This window comes from Schistocerca piceifrons, chromosome 11 (genome assembly GCF_021461385.2).
Source record: "Schistocerca piceifrons isolate TAMUIC-IGC-003096 chromosome 11, iqSchPice1.1, whole genome shotgun sequence".
Lineage (NCBI taxonomy): Eukaryota > Metazoa > Arthropoda > Insecta > Orthoptera > Acrididae > Schistocerca > Schistocerca piceifrons.
Genome location: NC_060148.1, coordinates 86,298,552 through 86,314,376, shown reverse-complemented (window position 1 = coordinate 86,314,376; position 15,825 = coordinate 86,298,552). Strand labels below are relative to the sequence as shown.

Here is a 15,825-nt window from a genome sequence, read left to right as displayed (position 1 = left end):
ATCAGAGTTACAAGTACGTCAAAGATCATAGTGACAAAAGAAAGAATACACATAAGAATAGTATCACAGCAATATAAACATATCGATGTATCAAAGTACCTCTACATTAATGAAATCAAATCTGAATGTTGTCTCAGTTAACAGAAACACAGTAGAATATTACTGGTATCGAGAGGTTCAGATGAGGTACCATAATGGTTACGCAATTCAAGTACCATTACAAGCACAAGAGCAAGGAGGCGATAGAACTATTAAAGCATGCTAATAACATGAACAGAGAAGACAGCCTTACACTTGTTGACTGCCAGCCATTAGTGCCCAACAGCCCTTACAAACAACTTGAGCTCTGAGTGTGACTGATGAACAAATGGCACTGGGCACCCCATGCCCATTATGAGGAAGACAAGAATCCACATGCCACTCGCTGACAACTGCTAATCTTGACACATATTGTAATAGGCAACAGCAACAGCAGTAATAGACCACTCGCTACAACACAGGAAACAAACTACAGTAACATAAAAGTTTATTCATCAGAAACCCACAGCTAAAACACTTCATGTTGAGTAAGAAAGCACCGCAGCAGCTGTATAGCTACTTCATTTAAAAAGCATGACCAGTTCCATAACATTACTTACATTTCCAGGAATAATAGAGGTTCTGACATACTGCAAAGATGAAGGATGGTCTCCTTAAGTCCCCGGAAGTTTACAGAATTATGGGTAATGGCTGACAGTACGAATATATCAGCCAGACAGGTAGGACATTTGAGGTCAGGTCAAGTGAACATTTATCTGGATCAGGCGCTGACCCAGCTCAGTGTACCCATTTTTCTGAGACGTATCACTCTGTTACCAGTATTCCATCCAACCTTTCAGTATTGCAAAGGGAACGTAAAGGCAATGTTTTTAACAAGAGACTTACCTTGTCTTACAGCAATCACCTAGTCATACACTCAAAACCCAACTTGAACTGAGATAATCGAACTTAGCTAATTTTGAATATCTCAATGGATAACACAGTCCATTACCTGTTTTTGCTTTGCCTCCTCTTTTGTCTCCTCCTTATATTTGCTTCTTTTATGGTTTGATGCTCTATGGCTCCCTCTGCTTTTAGTTTTTTCAAACAGATTTAATAATTTCCCACGGTAAGCCATCTACATCTTCCTTCACTACCTATATTTTCTATTGCAAGTATTTGACTTTGTAATCTCGTTTGCGCCTAATTCCTGGCATTTTTCTCACATTCGGAGTCTGCCTTACCCCTTCTGCGCATGGGCCACCTGTTAGCGGCCCAATATGTGTTCCTACATTAGTCTGAAGTCAGTGCCCTGCACTCCACTTATACTACTGGTACAAGGCGTGGTTTTCTCCTGTCTTCCTGTTTTCCATCCACCATGCAGTGTTTTAACTATTTATTTATATTCCTTGTTAGGTCATCAGCTATTCCCTCCCGTTCTACATTAGTCTGCGTGGGTTGACACATGTTTTTTTTAGAATGGAGCGAAATTCCAGGAATTGGGAGAAAGCTTAACATCAATATTGTACTCCAGCATCATGTTGTAACTGTAATTATTGGTCATTGTCACACTTTATATTACTTACATTCAGTCATTTTTAGCTATGATCTGATGTTCCTTTTTGTTCAAGGTTGTCATTTCCTGGTACTATTTCACGGTTTCTTCCTATTCAGGACTTCACCTGATGATGTAACTAACGTTGCAAAACTGGTCATGCTTTTTAAATAAAGTAACCAAACAACTGCAGTGGTGCTTTTTACTCAGTATGAAACTACACCAAAGCTTTCCAATAAATTTCAGTACAACAGACCAATAATGTCAGTATAACAACGAAAAGAAACGGACCCTGGACAACACAGAACACCATTAGGACCAAAGGAGGCCACGGCAACTGTGACTGAAACGTAGGTTTTATTCAGTGAAAGTTACCTTAAAATTTTAGATGTACACCCACAAATCGTTTATGTTAATTGACTCAGACTGGAAAAGGCTGCACAGTTATGAAATTAAATACCTCACCAAATGAGAATATTGCCATCATCTGGTCTTCTCATGAACCGACTGCCCTTGCTTGTTTGGCTGGTTGACTTTGCGGCGGAGCCAAACAGTGAAGTCATCGGCCCCATCAGATTAGGGAAGGATGGGGAAGGAGGTCGGACATGTGCTTTCAAAGAAACCATTAGCCTAAAACGATTTACAGAAATCACAGAAAATCTAAATCAGGATGGCCGAACGCGGGTTTGAATCGCCATCCTCCCGAATGCAAATCCAGTGTGCTACCCATTGTGCCTCCTTGCTCAGTGTCATTGCTTACAAAGAGACTTTCATGTGCATACCAAGATTTCCCAATTGCTATGAGGGAAAACTGGATACAACTAGAAATGGAGAAGGTGGTACATAATTGTCAGAACACTTCGGTACTCACTAATCAGCAGCTAGTTCATTGGAAGGCTTGATTTGGTTGCGTGCAAAATATTGTGCCCCTAGGATAGCAATGGCAATTAATTAATATCTTATCACTCCCTCAGTGCTTCTACAGGAAGATGACAGCAACAACAACAGTGTAAATGACCTGCTATCAACGATCCTAGAAATTTATCTTGAAAAATCTCTACACTGCATTAGAATATATCCAACAGCATTACATGTTAAGAGTGTTTGGGTGGTATTCCACAGGTGTGTCCTATCCACCTCCCAGTCCGTGCCGAGGGTCTCTGCAGCGCGCAACGCCGGTGCCACAGTCTCGGAACCCTCCACTGGTGAAGACTGGTCATGTGGCCAGTGTGGGCAGTATAGGGCTCCAGCACACGCCACCACCACCACAGCGATTCTCCGATCTCGAAGTGCCACTTATAGCAGGTAAGGACAGAGACCGTGCATCACCTTCAGGTCTGCCTGTGTTCATTTATTTTCTGGCATTTAATCGAGCCCCCATTGGTATGTACCCATAACCACAACTCCATGGATATAAACTCATTGAGCACAATACACTTTATGACAGAAAACAAAACAACATGAAGGAATTATCCGAATGGGACAGAAATCGCTAGATGTTATGTACATTATAGACAAATAAATGATTACAATTTCAGAAAAACTGGATGACTTTTTCAAGAGAGAGAGCTTTACAAATTGAGTAATTCAATATCCCATTTGTCCACTGCTGACCCATATGCAAGCAGTTATTTGGCTTGGCACTAACTGAGTTCCGTGTCCTCCTCTGGGACATTGTGCCAAATTTTGTCCAATTGTCACTTTAGATCATCAAAATCCTATGCTTGTTGGAGGGTCCTGCCCATAATGCTCCACATGTTCTCAATTGGCGAGTGATCTGGCAACGACTTAACTGGTCATCGGGGCTCAGTTCGAAGCAGGACTCATCAATGAAGACAATATTGCTACAGTCAATGAGATTCCAGGGTGAAGACGTGTTTGGAGATGCCCTGGACTGCAGTTGGATACCAACTTGACTGTCACCCACCATACGGCCTGACAGACAGGAATGATGGTCTGGGGTGCCATTTCTTTTCATAGCATTTCTTGCCATCTGTGGCACCCTTACAGTAGAGCAGTATGTTGACAATGGTCTATGCCCTGTTTTGTTGTCCTTCATGGAAAGTCACCCTGGGCTTACATTTCAGGAAGGTAATGCCAGGCTGCACATGACAAAATTTTCTACTGCTTATTTTCGTGCTCGTGCAAGGTCGCTGCATCTCTCCCTAATTGAAAATATTTGGAGCATTATGGGTAGGATCCTCCAAAAACTCCAGGATTTTGACGATCTGTCCCTCTAATTGGGCTGAAATTGCATGGTATCCCTCAGGAGGATATTTAACAACTCTGTCAATCAGTGCCAGTCTGAAGAATTGCTTGTGTAAGGGCCAGAGACAGACCAATGCGTTATGAACATGTAAAGCTCTTTCTGTTGTATAAATCATTCAACTTTTCTGACATTGTAAACGTTTATTTGTCTATACATGTACATCACATCTACCGATTTTCATATGAATCGGATAATTCCTTTATGGTGTGCCGTTCCTTTGACTTAGTAACCCCCCCCCCCCCCCCATTGAAAGAGCACTGTTGATGGTGTAGAATTGGTACTGGGTGATCATGTGACCCTAAGTAATTAATGGCAGTCAAGTGGCGAATATGTGCCAGTCGGTTGTGTGGAATCAGAACTGCAAAATGGGTCGACCTGGATGGAGATGCACCTGGCAGAAAGGAGTCAATGTGTTTAGATGTGCCTGTGACCAGAATGTGCATGAAATTGGTCAATTTGTTTGTGTATCAATGCAAACTTCCCAGCGTGTCTACAGGGAATTGCGTACCAGTCACAGCCCTGTAACACAGTGTGAGAACAGTAGTCGTAATACACACATCAAAAAAAGTTTTGCATCACCTCAGTTCCAAGAGTTCTGGAACCTTCAGACGAAATAGAGATTAACATAAAAATCATTTCCGTCCTTTTTATTGCTCACGAAAACCACACATTGCATGTTGTACCACCTTACAGCAAGACCTTCAGAGGTTGTGGTCCAGACTGCTGTACACACCAGTACTTCTAATACCCAGTAGTACGTCCTCTTGCACTGATGCATGCCTGTATTCGTCATCACATACTATCCACAAGTTCACCAAGGCACTGTTGGTCGAGATTGTCCCACTCCTCAATGGTGATTCGGCGTAGATCCCTTAAGTGGTTGGTGGGTCACATCGTCCATGAACAGCCCTTTTCAATCTATCCCAGGTACGTTCTTAGGGTTCATGTCTGGAGAACATGCTGGTCACTCTAATCGAGTGATGTCGTTATTATGAAGGAAGTCATTCTCAAGATGTGCACGATGGGGACGCGAATTGTCATCCATGAAGGCGAATGCCTCGCCAATATGTTGCCGATATGGTTGCACCAGCGGTCAGAGGATAGCATTCACATATCGTACAGCCGTTATGGCGCCTTCCGTGACCACTAGTGGCATACGTCAGCCCCACATAATGCCACCCCAAAACAGCAGGGAACGTCCACCTTGCTGCACTCGTTGGACAGTGCATCTAAGGCGTTCTGCCTGACCACGTTGCCTCCAAACACGTCTCCAATGATTGTCTGGTTGAAGGCATATATGACACTCATCAGTGAAGAGAACATGATACCAATCCTAAGCGGTCCATTTGGCATGTTGGTGGTCCCATCTGTACTGCGCTTCATGGTGTTGTGGTTGCAAAGATGGACCTCAGTGATGATGTTTGTTTAGTGGAGCGCTCAACGGCATGGGCACCAACACTCGTACAAAGTCCCAATTTTTACACAGTCCATTTTATTTTCACAATCCAATCTAATCACCCTCACAAATGATGATGGTGAAATGGCGAGGACAACACAAACACCCAGTCCCCAGGCAGAGAATATACCCAACCAGGTCGGGAATCGAACCTGGGAACCCATGATCCAGAGGCAGCTATGCTAGACCCTAGATCACCACCTGCCGACAAGATGGACCTCACCATGGATGTCGGGAGTGAAGTTGCGCAACAGCCTATTGCACACAGTTTGAGTCGTAATACGACGTCCTGTGGCTGCACGAAAAGCATTATTCAACATGGTGGCGTTGCTGTCAGGGTTCCTCCGAGCCACAATCCGTAGGTAGCGGTCATCCACTGCAGTAGTAGCCCTCGGGCGGCCTGAGCGAGGCATGTCATTGACAGTTCCTGTCTCTCTGTATCTCCTCCATGTCCGAACAACGTCACTTCGTTTCGCTCCGAGATGCCCTTCCTGCAAAAGAATAAAAATGAGGGTGCGATCGAACCGGTGTATCGACCGTCTAGGCATGGTTGAAGTACAGACAACATGAGCCGTACACATCTTTCCTGGTGGAATGATTGGAACTGATCGGCTGTCGGACCCCTCCGTCTAATAGGCACAGCTCATGCGTGGTTCAAAATGGTCCCGATGGCTGTCAGCGCTATGGGACTTAACATCTGAGGTTATCAGTCCCCTAGACTTAGAACTACTTACACCTAACTAACCTAAGGACATCACACACATCCACGCCCGATGCAGGATTCGAACCTGCGACCGTAGCGGTCGCACGGTTCCGGACCGCAGAGCCTAGAACCGCTCAGCCCCAACGGCCGGCTCATGCATTGTTTACATCTTTGGGCAGGTTTAGTGACATCTCTGAACAGTTAAAGGGACTGTGTCTGTGGTACAATGTCCACAGTCAACGCCTGTCTTCAGGAGTTCTGGGAACCGGGGTTATGCAAAACTTTTTTTGATGTGTGTAAGAACCTAATGGACAATGGCCAGAGACGAATGTCATGCACTGTCAGTGACAATTGGTTTCAGACCCAACAGGAATTGCTGCTCTCACTGAGTGCAGAGCCATCTCAACCAGTTTCCAGGCAGTTATTGCGAAGGCAACTTGGCTACAGCAGCAAACAAATCTTTGTAACTTCAGTGGGCCAGACGACACAGGTACTGGACAATGGCTGACTGGGGAGCCACGTAGTATGGACAGATGAGTCGCGAATCGCCTCCTTCCAAATATTGCAGGGAGCACCGATTGCCCAGTCAGGCATTTGATCCACAGTGCGTGGAGGGTGCAGTTCAATCCACAATGTATTCTGTCATGTTAATGGGTGTGCTCTTCCTACCATGATTTTGGTCCAGTCATTCAGGTGACCCTGAGCATGAACCAACATGTTCATTTGATCACTTTCCTTACCAAGGAATCACCTTTTCTCTACACATTCCTGATAAATTATCCATAGACACTGCCATCTCCCAGGAAGATAAGACCATGTTCACAGGGCTCAGTGCATATGTTCCCAGTTTGATGAAAGCTTGGGCATATAATCACACATCAGTTCTCTTACAAAATCGCCCGATTTTAATACTGTAGAAAGTGTGTGCGACTATGTGGAATAGTGGCAGTCAATAAGCCCTGAATTTGGTAGCTGTGTGGGACCTCATGATCAGTGTGTCACTTCAGGTGGATATACCATACCTGAAGAAATGGACAGACTCCCTTCCTCCTTGGATTGTAGCCATTATCGAGGCTTGAGGCCTTATTACATGGTATTGGTGTCATGTCCTCTTGGGGGGGGGGACTAAATATTTGTCCAGTGTACTTACCTCAATTTACTTCGTTTCGTCCAGAGTAACAGGTTGATGTCTGTGTTACCTTCTGACATGACAATGAAGTTTGAATAAGGAACAAAGACATTATACAATATTTGTTTATTCTTTAGTATCAGAACTAAAACAGAAATATTGTCCAACATAACCGCTCAAAAAATCGAAAATATAATTCCCATCTGACGCGACACTCTTACTGTCAGATCTAGTTCTCCTGTCCTTCACTGCTGATACTCTGATACTATTCTGTTCTTTGTTATGAGTCCATTATTCACTGCTGGGAAAAAAACACAACACCAAAAAAAATTAATGTTGATTAATGCAATGTCGGGAATACATTTCTCTTGGTAACACATTTAAGTGATTGACACTGCGAGATTAATGAAAGGACCCCGATCCACTCTGGGAACGATGCAGCAAATAGAGAGCTCTGCTTGCACCCCGCGGGTGAGGCCAAATCTTCACCAAATCCGCCAGTTGTTAAGTGACTGTAGGAGGATACAAGATGACTTGGACAGGATTTGTGAATGGTGTAAAGAATCGCAGCTAACTCTAAATACAGATAAATGTAAATTAATGCAGATGAATAGGAAAAAGAATCCTGTAATGTTTGAACACTCCATTAGTGGCGTAGCGCTTGACACAGCCACGTCGATTAAATATTTGGGCGTAACATTGCAGAGCGATATGAAGTGGCACAAGTGTGTAATGGCAGTTGTGGGGAAGGCGGATAGTCGTCTTCGGTTCATTGGTAGAATTTTGGGAAGATGTGGTTCATCTGTAAAGGAGACCGCTTATAAAACACTGATACGACCTATTCTTGAGTACTGGTCGAGCGTTTGGGATCCCTATCGCATCGGATTGAGGGAGGACATAGAAGCACTTCAGAGGCGGGCTACTAGATATGTTACTGGTAGGTTTGATCATCACGCGAGTGTTATGGAAATGCTTCAGGAACTCGGGTGGGAGTCTCTGTAGGAAAGGAGGCGTTCTTTTCGTGAGTCGCTACTGAGGAAATTTAGCGAACCAGCACTTGAGGCTGACTGCAGTACAATTTTACTGCCGACAACTTACATTTCGCGGAAATACCACAAAGATAAGAGATTAGGGCTCGAACAGAGGCATATAGGCAGTCATTTTTCCCTCATTCTGTTTGGGAGTGGAACAGGGAGAGAAGATGCTAGTTGTGGTACGAGGTACCCTCCGCCACGCACCATATGGTGGATTGCGGAGTATGTATGTAGATGTAGATGTAGATGTAAGTGCGAGATAAGCCATTCAAAATGTGAAATACTATGTTGTTAACAGGTTTTAACCCCCAGAATGTTTAATGCAAGCATGAAACCTAGCATCCATTGCATTGTACAGGTTCCGAGTGTCAGATTGTTGGCTGGAGGTCCATGCCTGTTGATCAGTCAATTCAGGGGCAGTTAATGGTGGATGTGAATGATGCTAGAGTTGTCGTCCCATTGTGCTCAGTTGGAGACAGATCTGGTGGCCGAGCAGGCGAAGGGACATGTCGACACACTGTAGAGCATATTGGGTTACAACAGCAGTATGTGGGCGAGCGTTATCCTGTTGGAAAACACACTGTGGAAAGTGTTATTGAATTGCAGCACAATAGGTCGAATCACCAGATTTATGAAGAAATTTGCGATCAGAGTGCGTGGGATAGCCACGAGAGTGCTCCCACTGTCAAACATAATTGCACCCCAGACCATAACTCCAGGTGTAGGTCCAGCGTGTCTAATATGCACACAGGTGGTTGCAGGCCATCAGCGGCCTTCTTCTAATCAACACATGGCAATAACTGTTACTGAAGCAGAAGTAGCCCACATCAGAAAACACAACAGAACTCCACCCTGTCCTCGAGTAAACACTCACCTGACACCGCTGAAGTCGCAAATGGCTGTGATTTGGGACAGTGGAATGCACGCTGCGAGGTGTCTGGGTCGGAGCTGTCCTTGAATTAACAGATTTTCCAACAGTTCGTTGTGTCACTGAGGTGCCAACTGCTGCTCAAATTGCTACTGCGCATGAATTACACTACTGGCCATTAAAATTGCTACACCACGAAGATGACATGCTACAGTCGCGAAATTTATCCGACAGGAAGAAGATGCTGTGATATGCAAACGATTAGCTTTTCAGAGCATTCACACAGGGTTGGCGCCGGTGGTGACACCTACAACGTGCTGACATGAGGAAAGTTTCCAACCGATTTCTCATACACAAACAGCAGTTGGCCGGCGTTGCCTGGTGAAACGTTGTTCAAATGGCTCAAATGGCTCTGAGCACTATGGGACTTAACATCTATGGTCATCAGTCCTCTAGAACTTAGAACTACTTAAACCTAACTAACCTAAGGACAACACACAACACCCAGTCATCACGAGGCAGAGAAAATCCCTGAACCCGCCGGGAATCGAACCCGGGAACCCGGGCATGGGAAGCGAGAACGCTACCGCACGACCACGAGCTGCGGACGAAACGTTGTTGTGATGCCTCGTGTAAGGAGGAGAAATGCGTACCATCACGTTTCCGACTTTGAATAAAGGTCGGATTGTACCCTATCGCGATTGCAGTTTATCGTATCGCGACATTGCTGCTCGCGTCGGTCGAGATCCAATGACTGTTAGCAGAATATGGAATCGGTGGGTTCAGGAGGGTAATATGGAACGCCGTGCTGGATCCCAACGGCCTCGTATCGCTAGCAGTCGAGAAGACAGGCATCTTATCCACACGGCTGTAACAGATCGTGCAGCCACGTCTCGATCCCTGAGTCAACAGATGGGGACGTTTGTAAGACAACAACCGTCTGCACGAACAGTTCGACGACATTTGCAGCAGCATCGACTATCAGCTCGGAGACCATGGCTGCGGTTACCCTCGACGCTGCGTCACAGACAGGAGCGCCTGCGATGGCCGGCCAGTGTGGCCGAGCGGTTCTAGGCGCTTCACTCTGAAACCGCACGACCGCTACGGTCTCAGGTTCGAATACTGACTCAGGCATGGATGTGTGTGATGTCCTTAGGTTAGTTAGGTTTAAGTGGTTCTAAGTCTAGGGGACTGATGACCTCAAATGTTGAGTCCCATAGTGCTCAGAGCCAGCGCCTGCGATGGTGTACTCGACGACGAACCTGGGTGCTCGAATGGAAAAACGTCATTTTCTCGGCTGAATCCAGGTTCTGTTTACAGCAGCACGACGGTCGCATCCGTGTTTGGCGACATCGCAGTGAACGCAGATTGGAAGCGTGTATTCGTCATCGCCGTACTGGCGTATCACCCAGCGTGATGGTATGGTGTGCCATCGGTTACACGTCTCGGTCACCTCTTGTTCGGATTGATGGCACTTTGAACAGTGGACGTTACATTTCAGATGTGTTACGACCTGTGGCTCTACCCTCCATTCGATCCCTGCGAAACCCTACATTTCAGCAGGACCGCATGTTGCTGGTCCGGTACGGGCCTTTCTGGGTACAGAAAATGTTCGACTGCTGCCCTGGCCAGCTCATTCTCCAGATCTCTCACCAATTGAAAACGTCTGGTCAATGGTGGCCGAGCAACTGGCTCGCCGCAATACGCCAGTCACTACTCTTGATGAACTGTGGTATCGTGTTGAAGCTGCATGGGCAGCTGTACCTCTACACGCCATCCGAGCTCTGTTTGACTCAATGCCCAGGCGTATCAAGGCCTTTATTAGGGCCAGAGGTGGTTGTTCTGGGTACTGATTTCTTAGGATCTATGCACCCAAATTGCGTGGAAATGTAATCACATGTCAGTTCTAGTATAATATATTTGTCCAATAATTAGCCGTTTATCATGTGCATTCTTTCTTGGTGTAGCAATTGTAATGGCCAGTACTGTAGATGTACCAGAGTCATATGCGCGAACACAATGGTCTTCCCTCCTGGTGGTGCCACATGGCCGTCTAGAGCCTGGTGTTCTTATGACTGTACATTCTCGTGGCCAACGGTGCCAGCAATCATGTACACTGCTTACATTCCTATCAGATCTTGCTTCAGTATATTAGAGCAAACATCCAGCTTCTTGTAGTCCTATTATATGACCTCATTAAAACTTAGTGAGGTGTTGATAACGGCGTTCTTGTCGTCTTAAAGGCATTCTTGATTAACATCAACTTACCACGTCCAGTGTCATAGATAACTAATGCTCACGACCGTTTCAGCGTGTATTTAAAGCAAACGTGGCACTACAAACGACTAGCGCGAAATCTGAGTAGATATCGTCTACCAGATGTGGAAATGCGCCTACTAACTTTCGTTAATGTCGCACAGTTCCTTCTCGATGTTGTATTTTTTTATCAGTTTGGTTTATTAAAGCGTGAGGAAAGAGCATGAACCTGCGTACAGGCATAGACACTCCGGAATGGGACGTTATTGTCCATTTTAATATATCGAAAAGCAACTGCTGTCTTTCCCGTCTCTGCTAATCTCTCTTTGAAGTCTATAATAATACATGACCATGAGATAATGCATCATGAAAACTGTTTATGAGGAAAGGTTGTTCCTTTCACTTTGATATTATCCATACCGGATGAGAGGTCGTGATTGTGAATGTCAACGTTAAAAATATATCGGCTCAACCACTTGTTTATAGTGTAAAACACTAAGATTGACGCGTTTCGGAAGTCAAGCTTCCATCATCAGAATAATAAAAAGTAAAAGAACCTGTTAAAACTCGCTAAAATGGAACATGCACCGGGCACAATAAAATCGATAATAAAATTAAAACATCGTGGCTACTTCCCTTGTTGCAGCCGTGTCTTCCAAGTTGCAGATGATTTTATTATCACTTTTATTGTGCCTGGTGCATGTTCCATTTTAGCGAGTTTTAACAGGTTCTTTTACTTTTTATTATTCTGATGATGGAAGCTTGACTTCCGAAACGCGTCAATCTTAGTGTTTTACACTATAAACAAGTGGTTGAGCCGATGTATTTTTAACATTGTTCCTTTCACAATGTACATATATCCATAAACAGCAAGGCAGTCGGCAATCATGCCATAGAGTGTCCTGAAAGCAATATCATAACGATAACAATAATAGTAATAATCACCATAATCATTATCATCAAAAAGAGTATCATCTCATGATGGCGATCATGTACGTTATTGTGACTGTGATCAGTAATCACTGGTTCCTAGCCAATTCTTTGTCACTAAACTTTGAAAAAACACACTACATGCAGTTCAGAACTTGTAAGGGGTGTCCCAAGAGTATATGTCTAACATACGATGACAAGAAGATAGAAGAAGTGGTCAGTGTTAAATTCTTGGGATTACAGCTTGATAATAAATTCAACTGGGAGGAGCACACCACAGAACTGCTGAAGCGTCTTAACAAATCTCTGTTTGCAATGCGAATTTTGTCAGACATAGGGGATATAAAAATGAAAAAGCTGGCATACTATGCTTACTTTCATTCCATAATGTCATAAGGGATTATTTTTTGGGGTAATTCATCAAGCCAAGCTAAAGTTTTCCAGGCACAAAAACGTGCAGTAAGAGTCTTATGTGGTGTGAACTCAAGAACATCCTGCAGAAGCCTGTTTAGGGAACTAGGGATACTAACTACTGCTTCCCAATATATTTATTCCTTAATGAAATTTGTCATTAAAAATATATCACGTTTTCAAACCAACAGCTCAATTCATGGAATCAATACTAGAAATAAGAATAATCTTCACGAGGATTTAAAGTCACTTAGTCTTGTACAAAAAGGTGTGCATTATTCAGGAACACACATTTTCAATAACTTGCCAGCAGCCATAAAAACTTAACAACCAATGAAATTCAATTTAAGAGAAGCCTGAAGGCTTTATTGGTGGCCAACTCCTTCTACTCCATTGATGAATTTCTTAGTAAAACCAACTGATTTGTATATAAGTACAACATAACTTCTGCACAATTTCAGTGCAGTAATGTGTTCATTGAAAATTTGTGTGTGTGTGTGTGTGTGTGTGTGTGTGTGTAAGTATAATCTAACTTCTGCATCATTTCAGTGCAGTAATGTGTTCATTGTAAATAAGTATTACAGTAGTTGTATTACATGTTTATTACCTTATAAATAAATAAAAAACTTTTTTATTTTAAATTCAGTGCATTAGTATTTGTAAAATGACTCTTAGTGTTCATTAAAAAATGACGATCATTCCACTTGGGACCTGTGGAATGGTACATTAGCTTATTTGTTTTAGTTGTAAATATTTGTCATGTATTGTTGTTTTTCTGATGTGTGCCACATCCTGGAGGACCTCCTCACTACGGATCAATTGGAATGAAAGTAAATCTAATCTAATCTAAAAAAGTGTTATGATCGTATGTGATCTTGATTGTTGTCGTGACTGCGATCACTGTTGTGGCCATTTACGCAATCATGATCATTTTAGTGATCTTTGATATTCGTGATTATGACTGTGGTTGTTATCTTTACAGTGCTGTGGCCATTGACTTGAGTGTGGTTGTGATCATTATTATGAATAGGCTAATGACGACTACCGTGATTATGACCACATTCATCATAGTAAAATGTTAATGTCGAGTGACTAGGGCTTCCCGTCGGGGAGACCATTCGCCTGGCGCAAGTCTTTCGATTTGACACCACTTCGGCGACTTGGGCGTCGATGGGGATAAAATGATGATGAATAGGACAACACGACACCCAGTCCCTCAGTGGAGAAAATCTCTGACCCATCCGGGAATCGAACCCGGGCCCTTAGGATTGACTTTCTGTCATGCTGACCACGCAGCTACCGAGGGTGGATATTTATCATAGTGATTTACTAATGATCATAATCATTGTCATTGTCATTTAGTGACCATTGTTGTGATTATGACTTTGGTCATTATTGTGATCATGCTTTGAGCATTATGGTGAATTTCCTTAATGTGATTATGATGATTATCATGATCATGATCATTATTGTAATCATCATCATGACAATTACAGTGATGATGATGATAATGATCATCATCACCACTGCAAAAAAATTTTATGGCTTTCACTGCCAGATGCACTGACTGGTTCGAGATGGAAGGCTGCTGAACCATAAAGTGAAAATATTGTAAGCAGCAGCAGTTGAGCTTGTGTTGCGTAATGTTTTGAAGGTGTTTCACCGCCAAGTGACGAGAAGCCGTCACCGGGGGATTACCCTGCTGAAGATGGCAGAGGACCGCCTCAACAGCTGCTCCAGTCTCCAGGCGCTGGTCCCGTCGATGTCGGTGTCACCGGCGCCGCTGATGGCGGCAACGGCAATGGCAAAAGACCCGGCCGCACCGACAACCGGAGGTACAAGACTGCCGGTGCCATAGACGACATCAAGGTAGGTCTCTCTGCCCTACCCTATCTTGCCTCTAAATGACGTATGTTGGTATTCATAATTGTTTTTAGAAATGGCGAAAAATTTAAGTGTTGCTGGCTACTGGTAGAGGAAGTTGGGCCAATAAATAGTCATAAGCGCCAGAATACTGCATACCGTTTCATATTTCACGCGTGTGCTTTTCTTGAAGATCTCGTTGATGACATTTGATTCAATTTTTCCGTGGCCAATGGTTAGTGTACTACAACAAGTGCAAGTGTGTATGTCTACATCTACATCTACATCTACATGATTACTCTGCAATTCACATTTAAGTGCTTGGCAGAGGGTTCATCGAACCACAATCATACTATCTCCCTGCCATTCCACTCCCGAACAGCATGCGGGAAAAGCGAACACCTAAACCTTTCTGTTCGAGCTCTGCTTTCTCTTATTTCATTTTGATGATCATTCCTACCTATGTAGGTTGGGCTCAACATAATATTTTCGCATTCGGAAGAGAAAGTTGCTGACTGAAATTTCGTAAATAGATCTCGCCGCGACGAAAAACGTCTTTGCTTTAATGACTTCCATCCCAACTCGCGTATCATACCTGCCACACTCTCTCCCCTACTACGTGATAATACAAAACGAGCTGCCCTTTTTTGCACCCTTTCGACGTCCTCCGTCAATCCCACCTGGTAAAGGATCCCACACCGCGCAGCAATATTCTAACAGAGGACGAACGAGTGTAGTGTAAGCTGTCTCTTTAGTGGACTTGTTGCATCTTCTAAGTGTCCTGCCAATGAAACGCAACCTTTGGCTCGCCTTCCCCATAATATCATCTATGTGGTCTTTCCAACTGAAGTTGTTCGTAATTTTAACACCCAGGTACTTAGTTGAATTGACAGCCTCGAGAATTGTACTATTTATCGAGTAATCGAATTCCAACGGATTTCTTTTGGAACTCATGTGGATCACCTCACACTTTTCGTTATTTAGCGTCAACTGCCACCTACCACACCATACAGCAATATTTCCTAAATCGCTGTGCGACTGATACTGGTCTTCGGATGACCTTACTAGACGATAATTAGAGCGAACAACCTAAGAGAACTGCTCAGATTGTCACCCAGGTCATTTACATAGATCAGGAACAGCAGAGGTCCCAGGACGCTTCCCTGGGGAACATCTGATATCACTCCAGTTTTAGTCGATGATTTGCCGTCGATTACTACAAACTGCGACGTTCCTGACAGGAAATCACGAATCCAGTCGCACAACTGAGACGGTACCCCATAGGCCTGCAGCTTGATTAGAAGTGGCTTGTGAGGAACGGTGTCAAAAGCTT

General features: G+C 44.0%; 1 protein-coding gene across 1 annotated transcript in view; it reads left to right on the top strand.

Annotated features, from left to right (window-relative positions):
• LOC124719731 (pleckstrin homology domain-containing family G member 5) overlaps positions 1-15,825 on the top strand; it is a 283,840-nt gene that overhangs the window by 260,915 nt on the left and 7,100 nt on the right. The window contains exons 14-15 of the mRNA XM_047244933.1: positions 2,696-2,878; positions 14,284-14,498. Coding sequence (XP_047100889.1) covers positions 2,696-2,878; positions 14,284-14,498 — 398 coding nt within the window. The remainder of the gene's footprint in view (positions 1-2,695; positions 2,879-14,283; positions 14,499-15,825) is intronic.